General features: G+C 39.3%; 1 protein-coding gene across 2 annotated transcripts in view; it reads right to left on the bottom strand.

Annotated features, from left to right (window-relative positions):
• Positions 1–25,821, bottom strand: part of ARHGAP18 (Rho GTPase activating protein 18) — a 131,689-nt gene that overhangs the window by 48,952 nt on the left and 56,916 nt on the right. For both annotated transcript variants that reach the window (XM_047732992.1, XM_047732991.1), the window contains exons 2-4: positions 11,010–11,203; positions 6,778–7,013; positions 3,033–3,096 (exon numbers count right to left, since the gene is read on the bottom strand). In XM_047732992.1, coding sequence (XP_047588948.1) covers positions 3,033–3,096; positions 6,778–7,013; positions 11,010–11,203 — 494 coding nt within the window. The remainder of the gene's footprint in view (positions 1–3,032; positions 3,097–6,777; positions 7,014–11,009; positions 11,204–25,821) is intronic.

Consider the following 25,821-nt stretch of genomic DNA (forward strand, 5'->3'; position numbering starts at 1 on the left):
TCCTTAAATTAGAAACTACCTTTCCAGAAGTAGTGTGTTTATGGACAAGAATTTTTTTTTTAAAGATTTTATTTATTTATTTGACAGAGAGAGATCAAAAGTAGACGGAGAGGCAGGCAGAGAGAGAGAGAGGGAAGCAGGCTCCCCGCTGAGCAGAGAGCCCGATGCGGGACTCGATCCCAGGACCCTGAGATCATGACCTGAGCCGAAGGCAGCGGCTTAACCCACTGAGCCACCCAGGCGCCCCTATGGACAAGAATTTTAAAACTACTCTTTTTTCTCCCTCAATACTGCCATATCACCACTGCTCCACATAGAAAATATCCTGTGTTGGTTGCTGGAGGGGAGGGGTAGAGGGGTGGGTAACTGGGTGATGGACACTGGGGATGGTATGTGCTGTAATGAGGACTGGATATCATAGAAGACTGATGAATCACAGACCTGTAACCCTGTTAAAAAAAAAAAAAAAAAAAAGAAATGCCCTGTGCTAATTTCAAAGCTGAGTAGAGAAATTATAATTAAGGTAAAATATATTTACAATATATGAATTTCCTCCCAACTGTGGCAAAAATTTAAAACAAAAATCAAAAAACCTGGAGTATAAAAGCCTGAGTTCAAATGGTAGATCAAGTAAAGGTAGACAGTAGGAAAAATAGTTTCGTTTGTAGGCACTGCTGCAAGAAACAGATGGTGAATTGACTAATAAAAATATTTATGAATCAATGATCTACTCTCATAGAGAAAAGTTAACAGAGAATTCTGACATAAACATTTCGATTCTTAAAGTCCTAAAGTGTAAATAGTATAATTTCTTTATTCTCCTTTGGTTTTGAAGTGAACAATAACCCTGGGTTATAAATATTTTGCACAACTCCTTAGAGTTTTTCAACTGTTCAAAATATTCCAAAGTGCCTTTATTTTTATTTTATTTTTTTAGTGCCTTTATTTTTAAAAAGAATTACCCCTCTTTCACTGAAATCAAGAGAAAATAAGTAAATATACATACTAAGATGAAAATTTGAAAAATTATTTGGGCATTATTAATGTTTCTAAGTGTATGTATAAAAATGGTGGGCCATTTGTATAGAGTTTTATAATTTAATGAAAAGAATAGTACATAGCCAATTAATTAATTTGAAATGGGACAACCCTTTCAACATTAAGACTTCTGTGACTTTTTCATTTAGAATCAATCTCTTTCATTGAACATATATAAAAACCCAAGTGTAGGAAAACATTTAAAATGGACAAGGTCACCCACACCTTCCGATTTCAAATACAAAGAGCTCCACTTTTGAACTCCAGACAATGTGTTTCCATGTCCTTCGTTCTGAACCTTTCACTGTGTACATGGCCCTGGCTATTTTGCTGACCATGGAAAGACTATGGCCTACAACAGGTGAAGTGGTAAAACCTCAGTGACTCAGATCTCTTATGATTCTGATCGGAGACTCTATGCCTGCCTCATAGCACTCTGGCTAAAGCAGATGTAAATCAAGCAAGTTTGTCATGTTCTCCTCAGTGGCTGCAAGCGACACTTCAAAGTACTCCTATAATGAACCTGCCTTCCAGAATTTTGGGGTATAGAGCCTACATCCCCACCTTGCCCAAAAGAGGGAAACATCAAAAAAGGACAATGCTTTCCCCAGTATTCATTTACCAATTGCCAGGCACCCTTCCCCAAAGCATACTGCCATTGGCACACAAAGGTCGTGCGTCTCTCTCAATTACCTAGCTTCCAGCAGGCCAGCACTGACCCTTCTAGCTGGCTTGCCACTTCAGGGTTTGCTGGCTCACAGACCTGGGGAAACACCCAGCAATTTCATTCTGATAGAAATGTAATATATACGTATATATAATATCTATAATATGTATTATAGATATATATTTGCATGTGTATATATATATATAATACATACAACTAAAGAAACCTCCACATAATAGCAAGTGCTTTTAAAGACAGAAACACATAGCCATGTCTGCGTCCATACACATAAACGCAATTATTTACTTATTTCTAAAGGCAAGGGTACAGGAGAGAAGTTCTGAGAAAAGCATGGTAGGAAAAATAGAGATATTGATGTTACAAGACTCCAAGACATCCCATGTAATCTTGGACTAACCCGATTGTGAGGAGAAGGCAGGAAACACTTCCCAGTCCTCCCCTACTACCTGCCTGACACTCCTCCCCTACTACCTCTAATCCCAATACAACACTATGAATGGCGTGGGCACTCCAGGTGGCAGGTCTGAAGATCATAAACAAAACAAAAGGACAAGTCCCCGAGCCAGCATCTGGCAATCACAGACCTCCTCTGTTAACAGTTTTTAAATAACACAGTACAGATTAAATTTTTAAGCTTCATTTGGAATAGTTTTTTCTTTTTGCAAATAAGGGAGAAAGCTACAAATTCTTTCTTGATTAAGTGCTAATGAAGTCTTAATACTTGTTTTCACCCATGCATGAATTTCTAATTTGTTTCAGAAATAAAAGGTATAGAAGAGAAAAAGTACGATAAGAATGATAAGGAATTGCTCCCAAAATTATTTTTTAAGTTTTTATAAACTTTCTAAAAAGGAATCCACTTATGAATTAAGAACTTAACGATTTCAGAATGAAACTCCAAATTCTTTGGCTCCACTCCGTAGCTGTATGGCCTTGGGAAGGGCACTTAATATCTCTAAACCTCCATATCCTCATCTGTAAAATGGGTTCAGAACAGTATCTACTATGTGGAGTTCTTGAGTAAATTATATTAGGTAAAATAAACATCTTCACAAAGTACCTGGCACATGGTAAACAGTTGGGAAAACTAATTATGCATAGAGATGTTTATACAGAGATGCACAAACATTTTAAAAAAAAATCAAAGGCCCACTATATTTCCAGCCTTATGTAATTATCTACTTGGGAACTCTATTAGCATTTTAATAAAATTTGCTTCCTAGAATCGAAGGTGAATGTTTTAAAAGGTTGTATCTGCTTGTTATGCTAATAAACAGGAAAATACAAGAGAACAGGTCCAACATACCATCTTTTCCTTGATATTTATTTTCATTTGTTCTGACTGACTGTGAGTCGATGCCTTCTGGAACCTAAAGATAGAAAGTGGGCCAGTGAGTCATCTCCAACTCACAACCAGAGAAATGGTATTGTACATAATTCCATTACCAACCTTCAGAGTACAAGAAACACACTCAGAATTGTAACCACCACAGGAAAAAAAAAAAAAGTACTGTATTTATAATCAATAAGCAATCATCCAACAAATATTAGGTTGCCCCCAATTTGTAAAGACACAATACTAATCCCTGTAAGGAACATGAAAAACACTAAGAGTCTTTGCCATTGGTGTGTCTGAGTGGCTCAGTGGGTTAACTGGCTGACTCTTGATTTCAGCTCACATCATATCTCAGGGTCCTGGGGTCGAGCCCAACCTCAGGCTGTCAGACTCTGTGCTCATTGGGGATTCTCACTCTCCCTCCACCCCTCTCCCCACACTCTAATAAATAAGTCTTTAAAAAAAAAATGTCCTTGCCATCAAGCACACCACTATTTAGTTGAGTGGTAACGACAAACTTAAAAAAACTGGTAATATCTAGTAACAGAGTAGATAAAGAAACTGTGGTCTATCCATACAATGAAATATTATTCAGCAATAAAAAGAACTGAAGTACTGATACAAACTGTAATGTGGATGAACCTTGAAAACACTAGACTAAGTAAAAGGAACCAATCACAAGACAGGATTCCTTATCTACAGAATGTCCAGGATAAGCTACTGAGATAGGGATACAAAGTAGACTTGTGGTTGCTTAGGGGTGAGGAGGAGAATACAGGAATGACTGCTAAAGGGTTTCTTTGGGGAATAATGAAAAAGTGCTAAAACTGACTGAGGTGATGGTTATAAATCTGAATATACCAAAAATTGCTGAACTATAGATTTTAAATGGGTGAATTAGATGGTATTTGGATTATATTTTGATAATGCTGTTATAAAACAAAATTACAAGTTGACATGTAGGAAATAAAATCAAAATTCTTCAAATTAAAAAAAAAAAAGCCAGTAATAAATGTGAACTAAATTAAAACTAAATTACCAAGCAGGTAATATGAGCTCAGATAGTCAAAGAAACTCTTTTTTGAAGGGGTTCGGGCAGTGACACCTGAAAATAAAACTGTAGACCTCCAAGGGTTTATAGACACAGGAGAACATGGCTGGCTCCCCTCACCAGGAATAGGCCAGGTAATACTTCCTCCTTCCAAGTTAAGTCTTCAGAAGGAATTCAGGAATCAGGAAGGGCAGTCTAGTTCAATCATACACAGAGATGAGTTTGAAAGAATTATTTTTTAAATAATCACTCTACTGGATTTTCATCTCCAGTCAAATGAAGCGTTTGAAAGGATGACAAAAGCCTTCATTTCACGTCATGCCGTTGACCAGGAAGGACTCTCCCCTTCACCGGCAGCCTATGAAGAGTCTAGAAAAGCATGAGCCCACTGGTGCAGCTCATAGAGGACAGTGTATAGTGACTACTCAATCACAAAAGTGGCATGAGGGTCGTGATGCTACTTCAGCTCCCCTCAAGACAGAGCAAATACCGTCCTCCTCTCTCTGCCCACAAGCCTGCGGAAGGCCAGCCCTCCACAGGGCTGTGTTCACAATGAACACAGTGAGCAGAGCTAATCTTCCATACGAACACGTATTTTGGAGCATGTGGTCAGAACTGTTTTCCTTAGCAAGTGAAGATACCAGTGCCGACAGTATTCATTTCTGTATAATATTTCCTCATGTCAGCAAGGGCTTCATGAGGAAGCATTTTAAAATGGAAGAGCCAAATATGTACTTCTTTGAGAACAGAAGAACTGCAAGTGAAGATGTTTGGCCCGTTTCCTTGAGGAATGGGAGACATATTTCTAATGGGTGGCAGTGTTCTGATTAAAGGCATGCAGCATACACAAATTAACATGATTTTAATTTACTTGTGCTGTTTCTCTCTTAATGGTGCCATCAGATGATACAATCCGCCCATTACCTAGGAATCAAACCATGTGGCTTAGATATTACCGAGAATTTGCTGAAAACTGCTGCTACTAGCCGTGAGTAGCAACATCCTCTTGGAGACTGGCGGGAATCCCACAGCAGACATTTTACTTAGACTCAGTTCTCTCCCCTTCCCCCTCTTTACTTCCTCTTAACTCCCTTAGGGAGGGTTCTTTAATTGGGAAGGAAATGTCATAATACTCTATTTCCTTACCATTCATTTTCCTACATCTGGAAACCTAGTCCAGTCCTTCAACCCTAGTGACTGTCCCAAATAACCACTGGGTGGTATGCAAGTGTTTAACTGCCTCACAGCAGCAAGAGACCTGCCTCGAGCCATCCAGCGACCCCAAAACTCCTATCAAATAGACTGGAGTTGATCCAAAATTGCCCATGCAAACAGAGTAGCAATCTGAAGCCATTAAGGATTTCTCGGAAGAATAAAATGTTTACAGAAAGAAAACCTCTACATGGCAGAAAGATACTTTAAATACAAGGCATTTTTCTTTTTTAAGAATCATATGATTTTTGGTACCCTTCATTTGTAGTATAAATAGGATATCCTGTTCAGATAACTTAATATCAGAATCATATAGGGAAACCCAAATACAACAGGACACGCAATGGTTAAAGGAGCCTACTTCAAAGTCACACAGATTTGGGTTTTCTATCTACGGGACATTGAGCAAGTTACTTAAAATCTATGAGCCTCAGCCGTAGACTGGAGATGGTAATACCTCCCTCGCAGGACAGCTGTAAGGATTAAATGAAGTAAGCAAACAAAGCAGTTAGCACAGTAAGTGTTCAGTTGTGGTGGCAGGAATTAGCGCTGCTATCGTCACCGTTCAAGATCCCTTTTGTTTGTTCTCATTCAAAAACCCTCCTGGGTCTTCCAGGCCAGGACTATTCAGTACACCTGAGAATAATCCAGAATGTAAATCCAACTTAACCCTAAGAATACCATTTAATTCAGCTAACTTTTTTTTTTAGAAGCAAGATTTTCCTGATAAAGGAAGAGATGATATTAATTTACATGTTGTGTAAGCTCCTTGCATCCTCATAGACGAGTACAAAACAGCCCACCAAGGGGTTGTTCTAAGCAACTGAGGTCTCTCACTTTCACCATGCCTGCCCTGTTATCTCTTCATCCATCAGCCCCACAGTCTCCCCACCGATTCCAACAGCTTCCATTATAAATTAATCATCTTGACAAATATTTACTCAAATCTTCTACATGCTGGCACTGTGTTAAGGACTCGACACAAAGGGGAAGTTATTTCACATTTTAGGGTTCCTGCTTTCTAATTATACTGCAGTTAGCTCCCTCACCAACCCCCCCCCCACACACACACATACACATGCACACATACTTCAGTTCATCCCTAAATAAGTCTCAGGAAAGGCAAATATTCAAATAGGAGTTAATAACTAAGGAAGAATCCCTTACCTCCTACTTTTCTGTAAGTAACAGTCAGTAGTCAGGACGACTAACACAAGTATTATCACACTGAATTTTAACTTGTTTAATTTTCTGCCCCAACAGTGTAACTTCTAGGAGACCCAGGGACTAGGTCTCTCTCGATCCCTGCCAGCACGGAGCTTTAGTGCCTGGTATACGAGTGCTCATTAAGTTTTTAATTATCTGAATTAAACTGGATTGGTCTAACCTGTTCAAAGCATTTATTCCTTTGCTTTAACATAAAAAACAACAACAACAAAAAAAACCACCTACTTTTTCTTTTGACTCTCTCTGTTGAGCAAATATGTCTCTGACGTCAGGAATCTGGTACTGTTTGTTTTTTTTCCTCAAGGTCTGGGAGACTGTCTCTACTCGTTTCTGAACAGCAGCTGCTTGGGTCCGGGTCAGTGTTGACAAAAACACCATGCTTTCTTGGGAATCTCCAGCAGACTCTCCGAAGAGATTGGACAAACCAGCCTCCTTAAGCCACTCTTCTTCCAGTTCTCCCTCTAAAGGCAGTAGAGGAAAATAGGGTTTAAAAATCACAAGATATGAAAACTTTCACATTTTTTAAGCTTTCCAAACATGCTTGCTGACATTCTTCTACTGAAGTGGAAATGCAGTGCTAAGAATCATTATCTGAAACTTGGACAACAGCCATCAACTCCAGCCACAAAGATATCAAATTTTAGATCCATTTCGTGTATACTCAATTAAAAGTTTTAAATGACTTCACATGTGATTAACCTCTATAACATCCCTGCAGATTAAGTAGGGCAAGAGAGTACTGCTCCCTTTCTAGAGATGAGCAAGCAATGAAAAGATAACTTACTTCTATCAAGTTACAGAAGGAAGTCAATGCTGGAGATATCCATTAAAGCCCTGTTTCTTGGCTTAAATTCAGCACTGCCCTAGAGTCCAACAGTAATTGATGGAAAGGCCTGTTTTTTCTGTTCACTGTAGCTGACATGGACTATTGCAAAGAAGTAAAGAGCCTCTAGACATCAGGAACTAATCAATTTCAAATTAAGTTTTTAATGCCCATAGTAAGCACATCAGATTCACATTTTTTACAAATTAAAAAAGAAAAGCACACTATTTTAAACCAAAAAATATAGCTTATTATAGGAAGCTAATTACATAATAATTCAAAACACTGAAAGCAGAAAGTAAACAGTAAAGCAAATATTGTATAAGATCTACGAAAATTACAGAAAAACAGAAAGATAACAAGAATAGATTCCCTCCAAGCACTAAGTAAAGTGAAACACCAATGACCTGAGACCTCAAAGACCTTCATCTACACACCACTTCTCCACATTGATAGCCACGTGACTTTGGACAAGTCACTCAGCCTCAAGCCTACTCTGTTCTCCCATCTGCAACATAAAGAATAACTATCCTGGCTGCCGTGTAACCTTGAACAAGAGAACGTTCCATGGGAAGAGCTTTGCGGAGCTCTATTACAGCCTGTGTATCCTTCCACATTGTATAAACTCCTTGAGGGCAGAAGTCTAGTATATCCTCAGTTTTAAGAAACATAAGGTAGTGCCAGGCATTCTGCACGCTGGGTAATAAAAGCTGTTTATGGACAATAAAAAGCCAGCCATTATTATGAATACGATTAAGGCAGAATGCCGTATACGTGTATGAAAACAACCTGCTGGGGCGGGGGGAGAGAAAAAGCAGATATGGACATGCTAGGTAAAGAAAACAAGATCTAAATATAGAGTCACTTGACCCATTAAAAAGTAGAGGTAAAACTCAAACCATTGAAAGTCAAACAAAAGGCACGGGCCTTCTTTATAATCACATTATGAACAACAATCTATAAATTCATTTTATTCTTGGAAAATTACGAAATAGATAATGACACATGGTTATGTATCAGACCTGAATGCTATTTTCTGGGGAATATTTTCTCCCTATCCAGCAGACCACAGCTACACTGCTTCCATCCTAAAACTCTGAGACAGAGCATTTGGGCCATGCACTGATTATCACAAGTAAGCTCAACTTTACTGGAAAATTAGAAAGACTGAGAGTAAAATAAAGAATAACCCAAACAAAAGAATGATTTGACTATAATTTTATAAATCTGAGAGACATTAAATTATCTTGATAAAATCCCAAAAGTTCATTTTCGCTTTTGTGTCAGAGACAACCCATGGAATGGGAGAAGACATTTGCAAATGACGCTACAGACAAAGGGCTGATATCCAAGATCTATACAGAACTCCTCAAACTCACACCCAAAAAACACATAATCACATCAAAAAATGGGCAGAAGACATGAGCAGACACTTCTCCAAAGAAGACATGCAAATGGCTAACAGACACATGAAAAAATGTTCATCATCACTAACTACCAGGGAGATTCAAATCAAAACCACATAGACATACCACCTTACACCAGTTAGAATGGCCAAAATTAATAAGACAAGAAACAACAAGTGTTGGAGAGGATGTGGAGAAAGGGGAAACCCTCTTACACTGTTGGTGGGAATGCAAGTTGGTGCAGCCACTTTGGAAAACAGCGTGGAGATTCCTTAAGAAATTCAAAATAGAGCTACCCTATGACCCTGCTATTGTACTACCAGGTATTTACCTCAAACATACAGATGCAGTGAAAAGAAAGGCCATATGTACCCCAATGTTCATAGCAGCAATGGCCACAATTGCCAAACTGTGGAAAGAGCCAAGATGCCCTTCAACAGACAATGGATAGAAAAGATATGGTTCATATATACAAGGGAATATTACGCCTCCATCAGAAAAGATGAATACCCAACTTTTGTATCAACATGCACGGGTCTGAAGGAGATTATGCTGAGTGAAATAAATCAAGCAGAGAAAGTCAATTATCATATGGTTTCACTTATTTGTGGAGCATAAGGAATAACATGGAGGACATTAGGAGAAGGAAAGGAAAAGTGAATTAGGGAAAATCAGAGGGGGAGATGAACCAGGAGAGATGGTGGACTCTGAGAAACAAACTGACGGTTTTGGAAGGGAGGGAGGTGGGGAGATGGGTGACCATGGTGGTGGGTATTAAGGAGGGCACGGATTGCACAGAGCACTGGGTGTGCTGCATAAACAATAAATCTTGGAACACTGAAAAAATGAAATAAAATTGAGGGAAAAAAAAGAAACATTAAATTAAGAAACATCTCCAATTTTTCTTTTTAAAGTATTATTAGTATTTTTTTCAAAGAAATGTCACAGCAAGGGGAAAAAAATCTATATATGTAGATTCTCTTTAACAGCCCAGTGCTAGGTCATTTACATAAGAAGTCCTCTGCTGAAAAGGAGATCAGTATTAGTGGGTTAATAGGCACTTCTCTTTTTTTTTTTTTGGCATGCTGATCAACTGACACCCCAAAAACATACTTACAAACATATGGGTGGCACAAGGCAGAGAAAGAAAGATAAAATGGGATGCCTAGTTGGCTCAGTCAGTAGAGCAGGCAACCCTTGATCTCAGGGTCATGAGTTCAAGCCCCATGCTGAGCATGGAGCCTACTTAAAATAAAAATTTAAAAAAAAATTTTTTTTTTTTTAAAGAAAGCTAATATAATAGATGCCAGAATTGGTCATCAAAAATTTAGAGACTGCTTGAATTTACGAGATTGAAAAAAAAGTATAAATTTTAAGGGGAAAAAATGTTTTATATGTTTCTTCTATAATACCAAATATAGTAATAGAGATTGTAGGAAATATAGCTAGAAAGAAACTGGAGACAAATTATGGACCAAACAAAAGAAAAAAGCAAATATGGAGGCTGAAAATGCTAATGGCATACACTGTCCAAATCTATACCCACAGGCTAGGTGGCTAAACCTGCAGCATTATATCCAGTCAGGGGTACAAAATGACCAGGGCTGAGAAAGGTCCAAAAACCACCAGAGAGACTGGTAGGCAAATCTTCTTTTCCTTCTGGAAGGACATGGTGAGGAACACGATAAGCATCTTCAAACATTTGAAAGGTTATCCCATAAAAACAGAACAGGCTTGTTCTGATCTTCCAAAAGCCAAAATGTCCAAGGTAGAGGACGACAGATTGTGAATCAATGAGATAAAGTATATCAAGACAACTCAAGCTGACTGACCAATGGAAAAACAGCATCACTGCAAAGTAGTGAGCTTTCCAGTCACATTTATACTCACTAGAGAACAATCGACCTTGTGGCTACAATACCACAGAATGAAGGTTAGATCACTTCAAAGACCAAGTCAAATCCTAGGGGGTCTATGAAACGGTAAGTCTAGACAACAAGATTCTAGCCATCTCTCAGACCAAGTGAATTTATTTACTCATGCTACATAAACGTGGCCGCTGCATCCATAGATCTGTTGCAAACAAGTAATTTTCAAGCTGAAACAACTAGCATTATCTTATTTTGGTTGTCCTTTCTTTAATTTTTGTTGAGGCTGCCGTCCTCTTTATCCCCATGTATCAGCTCCCAGAAACATGCACACAAACAGAAGTTTTATTTAGTTATTACCATCAGGTTCTTTGACAACGACCACTTCTTGAGCTTGTCTGTTCTCACTTGATTTCTCGATATTTTCTATTTCCATCCAATAGGGCTCCATAGATAGTTCATCCAAAGAATCCTGAGAGCTTGATCGGTCAAATGGCGGTTTTTCGGGAACTTTGGTGATTTCCTGGTTCATGGTGTACTGACCATATTTGCGGCTATCAATTCAAAAGGAGACATGGTTCATTTTACTATATGAGGAAGTAGTACAAATTCTAAGACATCAGAGTACTGACTGAACAATTTGGAAACTCCATAAGTTCCCCTTAATAAAACCAAAGAGATATGTATTTTGAAGCTATTTACCTAGAGATACTAGTAATTATAATATACTTGCAGAATGAACAAAAATTTTCACTGGCCAAAAAAAAAAAAAAAAGCAGTGTGATAAACCATTTTTCCTTTCCATTTCATGTAAATTATTTTAAGATTTCTTTAAACCTATAACTGTTCTTAGAAAGCAACAGGTTAAATCTTGATTAGAGGCCATTAGTTGAGTTTTTTTAATACAGCATTTCATAGTTGTCATTTATGTCTACAAACAAAACTCAGTGAGCCCTTATAGAACAAATATCTGCAATCAGTAAGTGAAATACTATTTGAATTTCTTTTTATTTTTGGAACCAAAACATAAATAGGAGAATGTCACATTACATTTGCTGTTACATCCTACTATAGAAAGCAACTCTTAACCTTTATTTTTAAATGTGCCCATTGCTGATATGTATTTTAAAATATGGCAAAATGTTATCGGGAGAAAACATTTAAGGCAATTCTGAATAAATAGCGAGGAATTACCTCTTAAATACTGATCTCAAATACTATCTGTGAAGAAAAGGATAAATTGCGTAAGTGAAAGTATTTTTATGACTTGAAGTTAACTATGTTTTTTATAAGTCATATCCCAAATACTAAAGTGAATTAAAAGATGCTTATAATAAATAAGCTTATATGTGTGTGTGTGTGTGTGTGTGTGTGTGTGTGTATACACAGAATCCCATTTACAATAGAAATACTAAATTTTTATTCTCATCTTTTTTTATATTGAGATGGGGAGCCTATTTAAAAAAAGAAAATTTTGAGTATGGCACTTCCTCTTTGTATTCAATTTTTTTTTAAAGATTTTATTTATTTATTTGACAGACGGAGATCACAAGTAGGCAGAGAAGCAGGCAGAGAGACGAGGAAGGAGGCTCCCTGCTGAGCACAGAGCCTGATGTGGGGCTCTATCCCAGGACCCTGGGATCATAACCTGAGTGAGCCCTAGACAGAGACTTTAATCCACTGAGCCACACAGGCACCCCCCCCCCTTTTTTTTAAATATAATTTGAAAGGCATCTGGGTAGCTCAGTTAAGCATCTGCCTTCAGTTCAGGTCATGATCCCAGGGTCCTGAGACTAAGGCCCATTTTGGGCTCCCTGCTCACCAGGAAAGTCTCTTCCCTCTCTCTCTGCCCTCCCTGCTCATGTTCTCTCCCTCTCAAATATATAAATATTTTTTAAAAAGAAAATATAATTTGAGTGGGGACAATAATCAGGGATCTAGAGTTTTGTTATTCTAATTTCAAATTGCTCTTTTATTTCCCAGGAGGATGTTAGGAAATAATACTCTGCTACACTGGTTTTCCTACTACACATATGAAAATAAAAAATACCATAAAACAACATTCTTTAATACTATGTGAACATTTTCCACATTTAAACTGGCCTTTCCCATAATTATTTAAAACAGAAGGATTTAATACTACATAACGGAGAGGGTCACTAAACTTTGGTCATTTCTACCTGTTTAATTCCAACTGGTTTCTTAGAAAAAGTCAAAACACTTGCTTGTTGCTACAAATAAATACAATATAACTGACTACTGAACTGTAACAAGCTAACAGGCCAGTTTTGTTCCTTTGAAGATGGTTCTCTCTGCCTTACTTACGGACTTTAATAATGCAGGTTGCATGAGTGAACAATCGCTCTATCTCCCCAGTAGCAAGTCTGGGGTGGTGATGGGTTGGCGTAAGGAGCAGGGCCAGCAGGAGGAAGTCTAAACATATTAGTGTGTTTCTCTTTCCTTCAGTCTCCATTGTCCATTGTTTGCCTCCCCCATCCCTTAATTCAAGGGACACTTCCTCCCTCCCTACCCAAACCGTCCTGTTTACATCCCTGTATCCCATCCTGGTCCTTTGGCCTTGCCCCACTGGCCACCCCTTCAGCATTGTCATTTTAGTGACTCTTAAATTAGACTCTTAATTTATCAGACTTAATAAATTAGACTCTTAAATTTAGACTCTTAAATTAAAATGTGAATATGAAAGCTATCTCTCTCTTAAAAACAAAAACTTCAGGGGTGCCTGAGTGGCTCGGTGGGTTAAAGCCTCTGCCTTCAACTCAGGTCATGATCTCAGGGTCCTGGGATCGAGCCCCGCTTTGGGCTCTCTGCTCAGCAGTGAGCCTGCTTCCTCCTCTCTCTCTCTGCCTGCCTCTCTGCCTACTTGTGATCTCTGTCTGTCAAATAAATAAATAAAATCTTAAAAAAAAATTTTAAAAAAAGAACATAAATTTTATTTTTATTCCTGTGATCAGCAGCTCAACCTATCCACACATTCTATTCCTTAATCCTGCTTTACCAGGATCGTTAAATTAATTGACAGAATGTCTACCAGATTCATTTTTGGTTTATTTCGTGTCAAATATGTAGATGCCCCATCCTTGTTTTTGTCTTCTCTCCCATTATAAGATTGCGGTCAACCTAATTCCTATCCCCTGCAACCCTTAATTCCGTGGGAGACCACAATAAATACTGTGGCATGTGTGAAGTGTAATGACCAATGCCAAATAATTTGATTTATCTGCTCACAGAAAAGAGGTGCAGTTGAACTAAAAGTACATTAAGCTTCTCACTTCTGAAGGAATGTGTTTATTCTGGCAAGAATTTTCCAGTAAATTTCCATTAAGATAGCATGTGCAGAAAAACGCAAGGGCATTGAGCAACAACATTGTTACGTAAATATACCTTCTATATCAAGCCCTGCTTTCAAAACAGGCAGAAAGCAAAAACCTAATCGCCTAGTGCTAATGAATAGACTCAATATTTTTACTTTAATAAGATTCAAAGCTGAAAAGGTTTTTTATAATAACCTGATGATACAGAGTCATGGAATGGAGGATTTTTTTTTTTTTCTTTTTTGGATCATTGGTAAATGTTGGAAGAAAATGTTTTCTTTTTTAAACATTAGAGTATGGGGAGGAGAGAGGAGGCAAGCATTCAGTGGTAGACTGCCCTCCTTAGCGTGCCATAGATGTTACATTTTCTCTAAAAATGTAGCTGAACGTTTTAAAATTACAGTTTACATCAATAAACTGGTTGTGTCACTTCTTTTCTTAGAATGTACTCTACTTTTGAACTCCAGACAGGCAATGGCTAAAAGTGTGGCCCTTCTTAAAACTGTCCTGATTCCAAGCCCGTTAACTCATTCCTTTCTTCTGTTTCTAGGACTACGTTATCTGATACCACATTCATTCTCCAAACTGGGTTCAAGATCATAAAGTAACATCTGCAGACATAATGAAGTGCAGAGCAGAAATATTTTTACATTTCCAAAAGACCCAAGCCAACACGTGGTGCTGAAATCAAAGAAACACGCAGTTTGTACCACAGGCAACTACCAATTACCCTCTCCTGACTTACTGGCAAACAACTGTCCTATGTTAGTCTTCCTTACTTGCCCTCCAGAATCCCACGTGCCAATCATCCTACGGCCACTCTTCAGAGACTCTCACATTTCTCACCTTTGACAGCTCTAACCATAGAACTAGACACCGTCATCTGAAATAAGTGACTTCCGGCAGGCTGCAGACTCGTGCCCCGTGCTGCGAGCATTCCCACAAGTCACAGTATTTTCGCCATGTCTTTTTTTCCTGGGTACTAACATTATTAGCTAACTGACACTTACGGGCCTGCGCAGAACGAATGTCCCCTCTTTTTCCTCTTGCTCCCATGTTCTTACACTGGGTTTATAAAAAGTGGGGTTTTGTTCTATTTTCCTGAGGTATATTTTTCTGTGATATTTTTTTCCCCCGGTCAGTGAATTTCAAACATAGCGCTACTATTCCTGCCTCTTTTTTATTTTGTCATAGAGACTGTTAAATTGGTCTGACGCAGTTCATTCTTTTCGGGGAGGTAGACAGTGCCATCCATTAGACTGTGGTCTGCTGGAAAAAAAAACAAGCTGATTGATGATTAATCCTAGGACCAATGCAGGGAAATGACACGCAGTTCTATGGGGCTGGGAATCTTAAGTACCAATGACTCAGGTTCTACTTAACTATCTCTATGATTTTGGAAAATCACGGGACTTCTCTAACCCAGACTTTTCCTACCCATAGAATGGGAAGAACACCAGTAGCCTTGACTGCTGTGTGTCGTGAGTTACCGAGTGAGAATTCCTCCCGAAATGCCTCCTGGGTAACCATAAAGAGGGCTTGCAACCTAGTACCACTGTTAACATGTAAAACCGCTAACTATAAATAACCACCCCTCCCATAGTTTAATAAGGTCACCTTTGCCCTCTTCTAAGGTTCAGAAAAATTACTTAACCTTTAGGACAGACATTCTTGAACAGTCCTGGTCTCAGGACTCTTTTATACACTTAAAAATTTTTGAGGACCTCCAAGGAGCTTTTGTTTTTATAGGTTATGTCTAATGAGGTGTACACTATTAGCTATTAAAGTTGGAAAGAATAAGCAAAATACTAATTCATTTAATGAGAATAATCAACATCTTAACATAAATAATTTTTGCGAGGTGGGGGAAGAAACCTATTTTCCATACCAAAAAAAAAAAAAAAAAGTGAGATGAGTGGCATTGTTTTATATTTTTTAAAACTGTCTTTAATGTCAGGCTTAATAGAAGACATCTGGATTCTCACATCTGCTCCTGCATTCAATCTTTTGTGATACTGCGCATCATGTAGTCTCTGGGAAACTCCACTGTGTTCTCACGAGAGAATGAGATTGAAAAAGGCCAATAAAGTCTTTGTGTTATTATGAAAGCAGTTCTGATCTCCTAGACCCCTAAAAGGGTCTTGAAACCCCCAGGTGTTCCAGGACCACACTTTGAAAACCACCGTTCTAGGATTTCTCAAAAACAACACCTAATGGATCTCAAAAAGCACTTTTCAATTCTATGGGCAATGCTCCAGAAAGCCTTACCGAAAGAAAGAGCCATGCTTTCCTGGTGACTCTTGACCTACCTCTTTGTTTATTTTAGTTTAGTTTTACAGTCTTTCATCAAAACTGGGACTTAGTCCAATGATATAACCATATTTAATTTATATTTCAATGACAAAAAATAGAACATCATTTAAAAACCCCTGCCTTGCCAAAGTCTTTCATCATTTGCTTTTATTTATCATGTATAAGGGGCAGAAATTCTCTCTAAGCTTCCCTCTGCGCCAGTGCATTTGAAAATGTGCATTTACCTTAACACTCCTTTGTCATCCATACATCTTCCTCAACCATCTCAAGGCAAATTTATTTGAAACTAGGATGTTTCTTTGAACTCATATTTAACTACGTGGTCCAACCTCTACTTTCCGTACCACCACTACCCCCACCCTCCCCTGCTGCCCCATCAAGAGTCCTGTTGCTACACTCATCCGTCTGTGTCCTGTTCTGACCCTTCTAGAGACATTTTTATGGCCCAAAGTCTGCTTTCTTCAAGTCCTTTGATGCTAGGATTCAGTTGTGTTTGTTTTACTTTCTTACAAGATCCTCTCTAAAAGAACTACACTTTCTTTCATGTTCCCTATCCCAACATTCATTTCCAATGCACAGAAAGAAGTGACTGCATTGGGAGACACAAAACAGAAGAGTAAGGTTTATTTTTGTTCCATTTCTTGTTCTGTTCTGAATGCACCAAAACAACAACAACAAAAGTTCTTCTGCCATAACTTACCATTACATTACCATTAACCATAATGACCAAGATATTTTAGATAAAGCCATATTTATTGAAGCATAAACTCTAGAATGATAACGGACCCTAGGGATTTAAACCTATCCCATCATTTTCTAGATGAGGTAATGAGGCCCCAGGGTAAAATTATCCCCAAAGTCACCAAGTAAAGTGACAGTAGAACCAAGATTAGTGTCCTTACTTCTTCTTCGGTAGTCATTTTATTATAGCCAAATAGAACAGAGAATTTACTTTTTTTTTGCATCAGGCGCTCCAATCTTTCTCTTTGTACAGCATACAGCAAAACCCAAAAGTGATCATGTTGCCACAGTCTATAATTAACATTTTTAAACAACCAGTGTACTTATCTAGAGAAAAAAGCATTTAACAATCAAACCATCTCTCTTTAAAACCAAGAGACATCTTGGCCAAGGCACTTGCTAGAATATGCTTTGTGTCACTCTGGGATGTGACTTCAAGTATACCTGTTTTTAAAACACTTTGTTTTTGAAGAAGTTGGAAATTTTTCAAAAATATTTAACTCACTGTGCTTCTCCATTTATATTATCTCTGGGTTAAAAAAAAAAAAAAAAAAAAACAAAGAAAAGAAAATGAAAACCCTGTTTCTACTGTGTGGATTTTTCTTTCAAGGGGCCAGTGGCATTAAATAAGTCACTGCCATCAGGAGATGGTGAAGCTATTAATACTTTGTAATGGCCGTGTCCATCAGAATACACTGAATTTGAATGACTATGAAGAGCTGCAGCCATTTTTTACCCTAGGAAGTGAATGCTTACTACTGTTTAGCTGAAGCAGTATTTATTAGAAGTGGTGCTGACATCCAGGGAGAAAGAACACTGAGGATGCCCAAAGGCAGTAACAAGTTGATTAGAAAGCACTACCCCATGGCCTTTCCCCACACCCAGGCAGCCTTCAGAACCCAAGGGATCCCACATCTCTTCTACCCATCCCAACTGCTATAGTTTTAATAATCTATTGAAGTCAAATTTCAGATTTCAAGTAAATTTACTTTTCCCCTTTGTATATATTACCCCTTTCCTTTGGAAGGGGGTGGAGTTAAAATTCATCATTATTTCTTTCAGCATTCTTTTTCTTTCAACATAGGAGTCGGTATCTGTACAGCACATTTCAGTCTCCACAGAGTGTCCTCCACATTCCGAGACACAGCAAAACAAGGAGTGAAAGGCACGGATTACCCTCTATTGACACAAGGTTGCCTAAGCATTGCTGAGGAGAGAAGCCCCCTCAGGCACCCTGTGAAGAGCTAGTTTTCAGAACTTGGCTTTATCACTTTTACAGAAAACTAGGGCAAAACCAACTCATGTGCGAACCATGCTAAAGGAACAGGGATACAGGCGGCTGCCACCAGCCCGTCTGGTGGAAAGGAGTGAAGACACAGGAGCGAAAGGCTTGTGGGAAGGTCAGGGGTCAGCCAAGGCATATAGGAAAAACCCCTTTGGTTTCTCCGTACAGACACAGGCAGGGTACACAAAGAGGAACTCACAGGCCGTGGTTACAGACACAGGCCTTTCCTCTTTCAGATCTGGTTCTATGTGAAAGTGAGATCCCCTGGGTTCCTGAGTTCCCCAAGTGTCTTTCAGGAGGCACGTCCTCTTCCTCACTCAGAGGGACAGCTCAACAAGTAACCAAATGGGAGGCGCAGAATCTCAAATGTCAAAATCATTTTCCCAGACAAGGGTAGAGAGATTTGCCGTGGGGCTGGGACATAAAACGTCAAGAACTTGGAACAATGGCGCACAGCACAGCAAACTGAGTTTCATGTCTACACTTCATTCAGTTATCTACCCGCATGGCTTCCATTTACCCACAACATTTCTACTCCAGGACGCTTTCCTTTTCCTGTTCTAGTTAGCAGTAGAGCCACCTGGAGATTCGTCCCAAGAATCTACTCTCACTCTGGTCTTTTTTCCACTTGTTGTTTCTCAATGTCCTATCTCGGTACCTTTCTCCCTGAGGGTTGGAATGAAAGCATTTCCCTGCTTCTTCAGTCGCCCCACAGCCCTTACCACATCCTGCACTATGATGCTCATTCCTCACATGTCTACCACTACACCGTGGGGTCCTTAGGGCAATAATCTCTGTTTTGTTTTGTTTTGTTCACCTGAGTATCCCTAAATTCTGCAAACTGCTTGCCCTAGTAGAGGCTTATAAATTGTTTAATTATTAATTAATTGTTCAGTTACTGCTGCTGCCTCTAAAACCATCAGCTCCTTTTAATTTCTAAGGTGGTTTTTATTTAATTGTGCAAAACTACAGAGGAGCAAGACAGGAACATGAAAGGTAGACGGTGAAGAAACTACTCATTAGGAAACCCTAAAAGGCAATTAATAAGTAATTATTCTATGCCTCTGTAGTTCTTGAGTGTTTTGTTAGAAAGGAGGCTTCCTTATGAGGGAACAGAGGTTACGAAATAAAGAGCTGATTTCATATTAAACTGTACCTGATATCAAATCATAAATAAGCACTGGTTTACATTTTATTAAGCTCACACCCCCTACTTCTATCCTGTCAACTCGATCTCTCAAACAAGTTTTAAAATATTTGTTGAATGCCTAGTATATGTCAGGTACTTTATCAGAGATGTCTGTTCAAGCAAGCTACTCAAACATTTGTCATGAGATAGATTATAAATGATACCAACACCAAGTAAGGGTGGAATTTTCCAGTTCCTCACTAAGCTTGTGGCCCAGACAACTCTCCAGCATGAGCTTCTGGGTCATGACCTCGGCTTTAGCCCGGTACTGAACACGCCTCAGGTCGCGTGGTTCACCATTCCTTCCTCAGACAGAAACTCACTTCCTCTCAGTCACTGCTATCAGCTTACCTCCATCTCATGTCCCCCACTACTCCCCAAACAAACATTTCTGTAGAAACCAATAATTTGAGGTCACCTCCATAGCCCATCCTGGGTATCCCTCCCTCTCTCTCCTGCTCTGTCCCTCACAGTCCTCGTGGGTTTCCTGAAAACCCACTCACCAGCCTGTCTGTAAGGCTGTCTGTTCCTGAGATGGAGCCCAGCTTCCTCCTCGCTACTAATACCTGGTTCTTACCGTACAACAGTCATTGATTTCAACGGTAGTTATCAGCATCCCCAAGTTTTTGTCAGACTTTTATCCATTTATTTTTATGACTCTTAACAAATCAAAGTTTTTGCCTTTTCTGCCTCAAAGTTGTGCTCCTCTTCTCTTTCTGAAGAATCCTTCAAGCTCTCAACACATTTCCAGAGGTGAAATGAAGAAGAGGATTCACTGACAAAGGTGAACAGTCCTCTCATCCTCCCTGATACTCTTGAACTTGTCATTCAAAAGCTCCCTAGCAAGCCTTGTATTGGACTAGAATCTCATCATTACGCTGTACCAATGTGCCTTAAACATACATTAACATACTCAGACAAACTTACACCAATGCGCAACGGTCATATATGAAACTTAACAATGTACTTCGGAATCTTGGATCTGGGAGTGATATTCAACTGTTGGCCAGTTGACAGACTACAATTTCCCAATATCTCCCTCCACTTCATAGAGTAGGCTGTTCTTGATATACAGTGCCTATCATCACACAGGTACTAACAAAGTACTTGTTGCTATAATGCCGAACTATGAACTTTAGTAGTTTTAATTTAATGTTGGAATAGTACGGAATATAATATTGGTTTTACTTACTGCCTAAGGGCAAACCTCTTGCCTTTCATAAGACTTTTATATTCATATTAACATCAACTTCCTATGCTAATAAAAACATGGGCACAAGGCATAGTAGGATTTAGAAAAAGAAAAAAACCTGTTGGACAAGGCATAGCTGGAGTTAAAAAAAAAAAAAAGCACCTTTTGATAATAACTAAAGACAAATACAGGGGCATATTCTGGAAGAAATGTGGGCATTATTATTAAACTCTTCTTGCTTCTTTCTGATTTTATTTATTTATTTTTGAGGGAGAGAGAGAGAAAAAACACAAGGTCACATGAGCTGGGGTGGCGTACAGAGGGAGGGGGAGGAGAGAGAACCTTAAGTAGACTCCACACCCTGTACACAGCCCTACACAGGACTCAATGTCATGACCCTGAGATCATGACCTGAGCAGAAATCAAGAGTTAGACGCTTCAGCAACTGAGCCACCAGGCTCCCCTCTTTGTGATCATTTATTGAAATAAGATAGAGAAATCATCTCATATTTCAGTGAGGCTATAAAAATATAAAACCAACCCTCCCTAGCTGGCAGAAGAAAGGCCACAGACACTGGAAGAAAATGTTAAAAGTGAAAGGATCTCTCTGTGTTTATGCTACATACGATAAACAGGAAGAGGATATTTATACATTATTTCAAAAGAACATTAATGAGTAGTAATGAAACAACTGAAAACAGCAGCAAGAGTATGGCAAATACTTGGGTAAGAGAAAAGAAATCTGCTTCACGTAGGCTACAACGTGCAATTTTACGGAGAGTTCCGAATGACCTTCAAATGCCATAATGTTCTGCAGATAAGTACTGAAGGCCAGGAAGTATTTTTATAAGCCAGGTGCTAAAAGTCAGCTCTGCTTAGGAGATGGAGGGGTAGAGAAATAATTTCCAGCTAATCAAGTAATTTAGCCAAGCTTAGAAACATTCCATCCATACTGTTTTCACTACAGGTCTTCTGCAATCAGTTACTAAGTAGAGTATGTGAATATTAAGGGGCAATTTTTTCCTCTTTAAATGAGATTATCTAAGACCCCTTTTTTCCTAGTAGGTTTTGGAATCTCAGCTGACCCAACACAAGGCATGTGAGTGCAGGGAACCTGAAAGATACATGAGAAATAAGAACATAGGGAACTAAAAGGCAATTCAAATTGTTAAATAGTGCTTGCGGAGGGGCACTTTCAGCCTAACATCTGAAGAAAAACAAAACAAAATAAAAATCCCACTAACAAACATTAAGTATTTTCAGTAAAAGCAACTGAGCTCTGTTTGCAGGTCAGGAACAGAGCTCAGGGGGCAGTGAGACCTAATGTGACCATGAGGGATGGGTAAGGGTTTTACGAGAAGAAATTAAGGGAACCTTCAGGGGGTGAGCAGAGGAAATGCAGAAGGTAAAGAAAAAAAAAATTTAATATGAAAACATAACAAAAGCTATTCCTTAACATTACCTCATCCTCCAGCAGAGCTATGGACCCAGTGAGCTCCGGTAAATGCCACCCAGAGGCACATCAAATTCTCAGAGGGTTAAATCCTCCAAACTGCAAGTATATGAATCTAGCCTAATTTAATTGCTGTCTCGAAAGGAATCTGAGTCTCCTGCTCATCACCAGGCTAAGGCTAGCCTACTTTTTACTTATTGCTTGTGTGGGGCAGCAAAATTCCCACTTAACCAAAAGCAAAATGGCATCTGGTTCCAAAATGCCATTTCATGCAGGAATTTGAAACAGGCCAAGAAGTCCACAAGAAGTTAATGCCCTTGAGAGTTCCCTCCCTGGACACAACCAAGGCTACTGGCACTCTGTAGAAACTGATACTAAATCAATGCTCAGCTCGAGGACTCCCACCTCTAGTCTTCCACTGCCATCCCTCTTGCTCTCTTCTACCTTCCCCATTGCTCTAGCCCTGGGTTATCCTTTCTGCATATTTCCTACAAAGAAACAATCCAGGTTGACTGATTTCTTTTTTTTTTTTTTTCCCAAAAGGCCACCTGCTGGACCACCTCTGTGAACCCTGCATTCTGCACTACCCAAGGCTTCCAGGACCTCACATCCCAACTGGTCTTGTACCAAGGATGCCCGTTGCCAGAAAAGAGTGGTAGAAGATAGAACTCTTGTCTCAGGAAGCTAACACCGTAGAAGAGATTAGCCAATGAGCTACTGAACAAAGAATAGAGCCTCTAGACACCAGAACAGAGTCTGAGTAAGATTCTAGAAGGAGAATATGAAAGGATTAAGGGAGTGTTGTTCCCACCAGAGCAGAAGGCAGTATTTGTACAGTGAACACCAAAACACTCAGGATGAATGATGGCATCAAAGATGAACTTCCTTTAGTATCGGCCAGGTTAGGCCTCCAGAAAGACTTAAGTTGTCAGATAATTTATATTAAAGAACCAAGACTAAGAACTGTTTTCTGTTGTTTCTTTTACTTTTTTTTTTTTCCAGTCAGGTGTTTGAGGGCAACTATTCAAGGTTCCCATCTCCAGGTGCCTTGGCGGCACAGTCAGTTAAACACCTGACTCTTGGTTTCGGCTCAGGTCATGATCTCAGGGTTGTGAGACTGGGCCCTATGTTGAGCTCTACACTCAGTGTGGAGTCTGCTTGAGATTCTCTCTTCCTCTCCCCCTCCCACTCCTACATACGCTCTCGCTCTCTCTAAAAATAAATAAATTTTATTAAAAACAACAACAACAACAACAAACAGGTTCCCACTTCATAAACACCTTCAGTTATTTGCTGAAGCAAGTTCTATAAAGTAAAATGCATAGGTTTTTATAAGAAACACTTGTGAAGCACTATGCATATGCCAACCATCCTAATACAAGAACATTAATTTCAGGGGCACCCGGGGTGGTTCAGTCAGTTAAGCGTCTGCCTTCGGTTCAGGTCATGATCCTGGGGTCCTGGGATGGAGATCCATATTGAACTCTCTACTCAGCGGAGAGTCTGTTTCTCTCTTTCCCTCTGCTGCTCTCCCCTCCCCTACTGCTCATGTTCTCTCTCTCAAATAAATAAAATCTTAAAAATAAAGAATGTTAATTTCTTAATCCAATAGCTTTATGAATAAAAAGTTTCCCTGAACAACAATGCTTACATTTATTAATTGATCTTCCTTCATTACGGATATCAGAATTCTGCACTTAAGTTTTATTTTTAAAAATCCCTTTGACTGGGCGCCTGGGTGGCTCAGTGGGTTAAGCCTCTGCCTTTGGCTCAGGTCATGATCCCAGGGTCCTGGGATCGAGCCCCACATCAGGCTCTCTGCTCAGCAGAAAACCTGCTTCCCCCTCTCTCTTTGCCTGCCTCTCTGCCTACCTGTGATCTCTCTCTCCATCAAATAAATAAGTAAATTCTTTAAAAAAAAAATCACTGTGACTATAACTTAATAATGATACCAATCCACAGGATGAAGTCTATTTTCCATTTCAAGTAGTAAAGTAATACTAAGAAGAACAGTGCAACAGGAACGAAGTCCGTACTTCAGTGTTTTGGTGGAATGATACTCCAGAGCTTGGGTTCCTGCTTATTAATAATAAACCGATCGCAACATTATGATTCACACATTCGCTCAACAAATACCAACTGCCCATTGACTGCAAGGCACTATTCATGTGGGTACCAAAGAAACGCAGGACTTCCCCTCCGATCCTCGAGAGACACGCATTCTGACAGTGGACATAAATCGCATAGCCAAATAAGACAAGGCAGCACTGGCCTCGTGCTATGAGTGGTGTTGCTAGTAGGTTGCTTTGTGGTGCTCACTTCTGGTGAAACAAAGTCCCAGATACCAGAAAGTGTAAGAAATCTTTGCAGCACAGTGAGCGTAGGTAAGCAGGAAGATTGCAATCTCTTGCTATACCTCATTCTAATTTTATAAAGCTCTCCCCAGAGCCAACCATGTCTTCCTGTTATTTGATTCAAATTTACTTCCCTCTAATTTAAGCCCATTTCCTCTGAGCAAATAAAGGATTAATCAGTGTCCTCTCTGTATTAACCCCTTTGCTGGGAATAATTTTCAGTCCTTACTATATACATTGATGATACCACCGAATAGCATTCCTTTACTTTTTCTGCCTACAGTTTAAACATCCATGTCTTAGAAATATACCCTATCGCACGCATATTTGAGAGCATCTGAACGGTGAAGAACTACCCACAGATAACTCGGTTTCATCATAAAAATTTCCCGTTGGGCCTTTTGTGGATTTGGCTTTTGCCCTGCAAATGAAACCTCCAAACTGATGTTAATTTTCGGAACAAGAACCTTTTTAGGCCCATGTGGGTGGTCCTTGGCACAGATACCAAAGTTAAAAACCTAATCATAAATGTTTTCTCCTCACCGAGGCAAGTGAGCACTGTTATTAATTGTGTTCCATGGTTCTGCTTTTTTTAAAAAAGCCTTTGCTGATCATTTGCATTAATATTATGCTAATAAAAGTAAGGGAATGCTAACTAATTCAGTCTCTTTAGTAATAACTAAAGATCAGAGAGAGAGAAAGGTAATTTGCATATTTTCATGATTGGAGCGAATTGGCATTTAAATACTCATAACCATTTTTGAAGAGAAATAATAATACATGTAGGGCCAGCCTGAGCAGGAGTAATTTCTCCAGTGGAACCATTGAAAACCCAAGTATTTCAGGATACATTCTGCTTGACTATCAGATGACAAGGATGAGCCTTCAAACACAGGGCAACCATCTGCATCATAAATACATTTCAGTTCCTCTCTGCAGAAGGAATTCATTTACTGTTGAAGGACATTCACTTCCACTTCTGACTGCTTATTCCTCAAAAAGCTCCCAAGTATCGTGAGAACAATGATTCAAAGAAGATCTTTCCATCTGCACTGCATTAGGCTGCAAGACGGCCCCTACGGCAGAAACGGCTTTTGCATAATTCATTGCGCCATTTTAAACCCTAATCAGGGACTTGCAATAAGCTATGGAGAGAGGAGAGAAGACAAACACATTCACTGGCTACTTCCTAAGCATTTGCCAGTCCTCACTTCGGGATACAGCTCCGTGATCCGGGGTGTGTGCGTGCGTGCGTGCGTGCGTGTGTGTGTGTGTGTGTGTACTTCACCTTATGCCCAGTAGGTTCTCACTCT

The sequence above is a fragment of the Lutra lutra genome, chromosome 6 (genome assembly GCF_902655055.1).
Source record: "Lutra lutra chromosome 6, mLutLut1.2, whole genome shotgun sequence".
Taxonomy (NCBI): domain Eukaryota; kingdom Metazoa; phylum Chordata; class Mammalia; order Carnivora; family Mustelidae; genus Lutra; species Lutra lutra.